At 39.6% G+C, this 6,137-nt stretch overlaps 1 protein-coding gene across 3 annotated transcripts in view; it reads left to right on the top strand.

Moving 5' to 3' along the window:
- The window catches only part of UGP2 (UDP-glucose pyrophosphorylase 2), a 71,224-nt gene that overhangs the window by 20,557 nt on the left and 44,530 nt on the right, over positions 1–6,137 (top strand). For all 3 annotated transcript variants that reach the window (XM_023733369.1, XM_004369276.3, XM_023733356.1), the window contains exons 2-3: positions 3,935–4,062; positions 4,927–5,034. In XM_023733369.1, the coding sequence (XP_023589137.1) occupies positions 3,949–4,062; positions 4,927–5,034 (222 nt within the window). In that variant the 5' untranslated portion in view covers positions 3,935–3,948. The remainder of the gene's footprint in view (positions 1–3,934; positions 4,063–4,926; positions 5,035–6,137) is intronic.

Here is a 6,137-nt window from a genome sequence, read left to right as displayed (position 1 = left end):
TACTCAAGAAGAAGAACAAAGTGGGAGGCGTCACACTACCTGATTTTAGAACCTTTTATACCGCCACCATAGTCCAAACAGCCTTGTACTGGTACAACAACAGATACACAGACCAATGGAACAGAATTGAGAATCTAGACATAAATTCATCCACCTATGAGCAGCTGATACTTGACAATGGCCCAAAGTCTCTTAACTGGGGAAAAGACAGTCTCTTTAACAAATGGTGCTGGCATAATTGGATATCCATCTGCAAAAAACTGAAACAAGACCCATCCTCACACCATGCACAAAAACTAACTCAAAATGGATCAAAGACTTAAATATGAAATCGAAAACGGTGAAGATCATGGAAGAAAAAATAGGGAGAACGCTAGGAGCTCTAATACATGGCATAAACATAATACGAACCATAAGTAACAATGCACAAGCACCAGAAGAGAGACTAGATAACTGGGAGCTCCTAAAAATAAAACACTTATGCTCATCAAAAGAGTCAAAAGACAATCTACAGACTGGGAAAAATTTTTTGGCTATGACAAATCTGATCAGCATCTTATCTCTGAAATCTAGAAGATACTGCAAAACCCCAACAACAAAAAGACAACCCAATTAAAAAATGGGCAAAGGATATGAACAGTCACTTCGCCAAAGAAGATATTCAGGTGGCTGACAGACACATGAAGAAATGCTCACCATCATTAGCCATTAGAGAAATGCAGATCAAAACTACAATGAGATATCATCTCACCCCAAGAAGGCTATCATTAATCCAAAAAACAGAAAATAATAAATGTTGTGGAGAGACTGGAACACTTATACACTGTTGGTGGGAATGTAAAATGGTACAACCACTTTGGAAAGCGATTTGGCGCTGCCTTAAAAAGCTAGAAATAGAGGTACCATATGATCCTGCTGTCCCGCTCCTTGGAATATATCCTAGAGAAATAAGAGCTGTCACATTGATAGATATATGCACACCCATATTCATTGCAGCACTCTTCACAATAGCAAAAAGATGGAAACATCGTAGATGCGCATCAACGGACAAATGGATAAACAAATTATGGTATATCCACACAATGGAATACTACGCAATGATAAAGAATAACAATGAAGCCATGAAACATCTTATATCATGGAGGAATCTGGAGGTCATTATGCTGAGTGAATTTAGTCAGTCACAGAAGGACAAATATTGTATAAGACCATTATTATAAGAACTCAGTAAAAGGTTTAAACAGAAGAAAACATTCTCTGATGGTTATGAGGGTGGGGAGGGAGGGTGAAGGTTATTTATTAACTAGATAAATATTAGATGAAGGAAGGACAGCACACACTACCGGGGAAGTCAGCACAACTGGACTAAACCAAAGCTAAGAAGTTTCCTGAATACAGTCAAACACTCTGAGGGACAGAGTAGCAGGGGTAGGCGTCTGGGGACCATGCTTTCAGGGGACATCTAGGTCAATTGGCATAACAAAGCTTATTAAGAAAATGTTCTGCATCCTACTTTGGTGAGTGGCGTGTGGGGTCTTAAAAGTTTGCAAGTGGCCATCTAAGATGCATCACTTGGTCCCAACCACCCGGAGTAAAGGAGAATGAAGAACACCAAAGACACAAGGAAAGTATTAGCCCAAGAGACAGAAAGGCCCACATAAACCAGAAACTTCATCAGGCTGAGGCCAGAAGAACTAGATGATGCCTGGCTACCACCAGTGGCTGCCCTGACAGGGAACACAAAAGAGAACCCTTGATGGAGCAGGAGAAAGATGGGGTGCAGAACTCAAATTCTAGTAAGATCAGACTTGATCTGACTGAGACTGGAGGAACCCTGGAGAGCATGGCCCCTGGATTCTCTGTCAGCCCAGAGCTAAAACAATTTCCGAGGCCAGCTCTTCAGACAGGGATTGGACTGGACTGTGGGAGATAAAGTGATACTTGTGAGGAGTTTGCCTCTTAGCTCAAGTAGATACAAGAGACTAAATGGGCAGCTTCTGTCCGGAGGTGAGATGGGAAGGCAGAGAGGGTTACGAGCTGGTTGAATGGAGATGGGGAATGGGGTGGAAGGGTGGAGTGTGCTGTCACAGTATGGGGAGAGAAATTAGGGTCACATAACAATGTATGTATAAGTTTTTGTATGGGAGACTAACTTGAAATGTAAACTTCATTTAAACTACAACAATACAAAAATTTTAAAAAAAAAGAGATACTGATTATGCTGGCTTTAATTCTGTTTATATAAATATACTGCTCATATGATGATTGAAAGAGTATATGGTGTTTAAAAGTATATAAGGAGTAGAGTGTTTAGCCTTATTGAAATATGATTCTGCTAAATTAACCAGCATTTGTACAAATCAGTAGTTTTCAAACAAAACATTTGAACATAAGCTTAAAAAATACATTTATAGAAATAAGATTTGAGTTACGATACTGAGAATAAAGGTGGGAGATGGACAATAGTCTGATTGTGCCTTAATTTTATAAAAAGTAGGCAAGATGGCAGGACTAATGAGGCACAGCAGTCCAGGGACAAGGACTAGAAGGCAGAAGGGGACAGGAAAGCTGGTGACAGGGAACCCAAGGTTGAGTAAGGCCAGTGTTTGCATGTGGTTGTTAACCATTGTCATAGAGCAACATGTGTACTAACTGTTTAATGAGAAACTGTTCTGTAAACCTTAATCTAAAGTGAGAATAGCAGCACAACTGGAAGAGCGTGATTGATGTCACTGAACTGTGCATGTAGAAATTTTTGAAATGGTGTGTCTTTGGCTGTGTATATTTTCACCAAAAAAAAAAAAAAAGGTTGAGAAGGGAGAGGGTTGACATGTTGTGGGGTTGTTAACTGATGTCATGAAACAATATGTGTACTGACCGTTTAATGAGAAACTATTTGTTCTGTAAACCTTCTCCTTGAAGTACAATTAAAAATAAATAAATAAACAAATCAAGTAGACAAGATGGTCAGTTTCCAGAAATTTAAGTGTGGAAAACAGCCTGTACTGGCATTTTTCTCCCAAGGTACTTGGGTCTGGTGTGTTTTCTTTTTCTGTATTTTTCTGTTTTCCTTGTTTTTGTCTAACAGCATTTCTGTCACCTTTAGTGAGTCCCATCTGTCACAGATGTGCCTAGCTGTACCAAAAGTCCTGATAGTCTTGTCTGACACAGATAAGCAGTGGAAAGTCTTGGCTGAAATTGAGGACCGGAAAGGGGGAGTCAGAGCTGTGGCCGCCTGTGGCCGTCTCCTTTTAAAGTGAAAATTTTTGATACAGAGGAGTAGAGGCACCTTGGAATTACCAGTATCTTTCAAGGGTTTCGTCTTTAGCGGGGAATATGAAGCTGGAGTGGCTCCCCTTCTATCATAGAAAGGATGCCTTAAATTTTTCATCTGGCCTGGAGAGAAGGAGGGAAGAGCATTTTGCTTCTGTGACATTGCTAAACCCCTTCAAGTTCTCTTAAGAGTTGAGTAGAGTTACATAGGGCACATTCCATAAAATGACATTACAAATAGTTTTAATTTTTCTCTAGTTTTGATGAGAAACAGTAGTAGGTATGGGACTCTAAGCTCAAATGAAGATTAATCCTTACTTCCACCTGCCTCATCTCCCTAAAAGTGTTTAGTGTCCTAGAGACACTAGTAAGGCATGTCCACACCACCCATTGCCATCGAGTTGGTTCTGACTCCTTGTGACCCTATCGTACAGAGTGGAACTACCCCATAGGGTTTCCTAGATGTACCCAATAGTCAAATTTGAGCCCATAGGAGTATATTGTCCTAACTAATAGATCCTACTGAATGCTGCAGGGAGATGGTGGGACCATAGGATTGTGCCTTTTTCATTGCAGCAACACCAGAAATGAATCAGTTGTAGCTTACCAGCTGTTTGAATAGCTAATTTTTCAGTTCCTGGTTTTATATTTTTGTTTTAAGATCTTAGCAAAGCAATGTCTCAGGATGGTGCCTCTCAGTTCCAAGAAGTCATTCGGCAAGAGCTAGAATTGTCTGTGAAGAAGGAACTAGAAAAAATACTCACCACAGCACCGTCGCATGAGTTTGAGGTAGGGACTCTACAATGTTTTTGTTTTGTCTACCTGATGAGTTGTTGCAGATGATGATGATCATCTAGCCTGGACTAAGCACAAGATGTAATAACAAAAAAAAAAAAACACACCCAAATCAGGATTGCTTAACAGTTAGGGATTTTCAACATTGGTCCTTTGCAAAACCGTTGTCTGTTTTTCCTTCTTTTTTTACATTCTGACAAGTTCCCAGAGTTACTATAAGAATCAGAAAAAGGTTACACTTTATTTGTTCTGTGTTTTGATGGTTTGATGGTTTGGGTTGTTGTTAGATGCCATCCAGTTCAGTTGGAATTGTGAGAAGTTAATCAACCATGTATCTGCCATGCCTTTTCCAAAGTGCCAATGCTAATAGAACCATGCTATTTTGACAACAAAAATAGGAGTTTCCCAGAATTGGGAGATGCTTTCTTTAATTTTCTACTTTAAATCAGTATATTATCTTTTCTATTTTCAAGTTTTAAAATGTACGTAATGTTTTGAGATTAGGTATGTTTTGTTCCTTTTTGTTCTTTTGGTTAAGGTTAATTTCTGCTTCAAAGAAGTGGAGAAAGATACTGGTGAATAAATGTAGAGAACCAGTTGGAATTCCCATGGACCAAATGGTGTTTAGATTACATGATAACTGGTGGGAGATGGGGAGGATTATTTGCTTTTCTTCTTTTAAAAGTAGTTCCCCTTTTCTTTCTCTTTAATTTTAAATTAGGGTGTTTAAAAAGCCTCTACTCCTTGTTCTAATGGTATAAGAGTTTTATTTAGAGGCATTTGCAATATATAGTTTGTGCCTGTTTTATTAAATATTAAGCATTCTACTGGTTGTAACAATGATTTCTATTTTCATAGCATACTAAAAAAGACCTTGATGGATTTCGGAAGCTATTTCATAGATTTTTGCAAGAAAAGGGACCTTCCGTGGATTGGGGAAAAATTCAGAGGCCTCCAGAAGATTCTGTAAGTTTTAGATAAAACGTAGAAAAACTGAAGGTAATTTCAGACATTGGTTTAACTTCGGGCAGTGGGTAGGAAGTAGGGGGTCTGTTAAAAAGCATCCTTCAGACACAGACAGGGATTGCTTTGAGTTCTCTGTCTCCTCTTGCTGAAACCACAGCGGTAGCTTACTGCTTTCCCGTCTTTTAGGCCTGTCTTTCTAGTCCTGCAGAGGGTTCCTGCAAGTGTGATCTCCCTGCAGCCCTACCTCCTAACTTAACTTCCCCGAGTATGAGGTAATTGTTTTACAAAGTACCAAACACATAGTAAGAGCTTCATTTATGTTTTTTTGGTCATTCTTACTCCCAAACTATTTGATTTTGCATTGCCTGTAGGGTCATGGACAGTTTGTCTGATACTTAAAAGCTCCCCCATTCTTCCAACCTATTTTTATAGCCTTATTTTCCCTGTCTGCCTTAGGTAAGCCAACCTGGCACTCTCTTCACACACATTGTATTTGCCTGCTCCTAGACTTCTGTGTATATTGTGTTCTTGGAATGCCGTGGTCTCTTCATCTACTGAAATCCTGCTCATTCTTCGAGGCCTATTCCAGATGGCTCCACCTCTGTTATTGGCTCCTAGCAGAAAGCTGTGCTGAGGAGGTTTAGTGCAGTAGTGTCAGAATTGGGTTGGAATCCTGGCTCTGCTGCTTTGTGTAAAATGAGAATAAACCAAGTACTTTATGGATCTCACAGATTGTTATGAAGCTTTATTAGGATAGTATGTGTGGGAACATGTTAAACCATGAAGCTCTTTGCAGATGTTAGGGGTTATTTTTACCATCAGGTGGCACATAGCCGGCCTAATGTAGTAGGTATTTATATATGTGTGTTGTTGTCTGTACTAGACCGTACATTCCTTGAGGGCAGGGGGCAGGTGTAGGACTTTATTTCCTGAACAAATGTTTGCTGAATGTATGATCTAAATGAAGTAATTGTCTAGGGGGTGGGTTCTCTTAACATGGTGGCATTTCCTCCTTTTTCTCCCAGCTCTTTTGGCCTTGGGCTGCTTATGGCACTTTTGACTGCAGGTAGAAAAGACTGGATAGCGTGGAATAATTGTATGTA

Source organism: Trichechus manatus, unplaced genomic scaffold (assembly GCF_000243295.1).
Source record: "Trichechus manatus latirostris isolate Lorelei unplaced genomic scaffold, TriManLat1.0 scaffold00004, whole genome shotgun sequence".
Taxonomy (NCBI): Eukaryota; Metazoa; Chordata; class Mammalia; order Sirenia; family Trichechidae; genus Trichechus; species Trichechus manatus.
The sequence above is the reverse complement of the archived record's forward strand: the minus strand, read 5'-3'. Positions and strand labels throughout refer to the sequence as shown.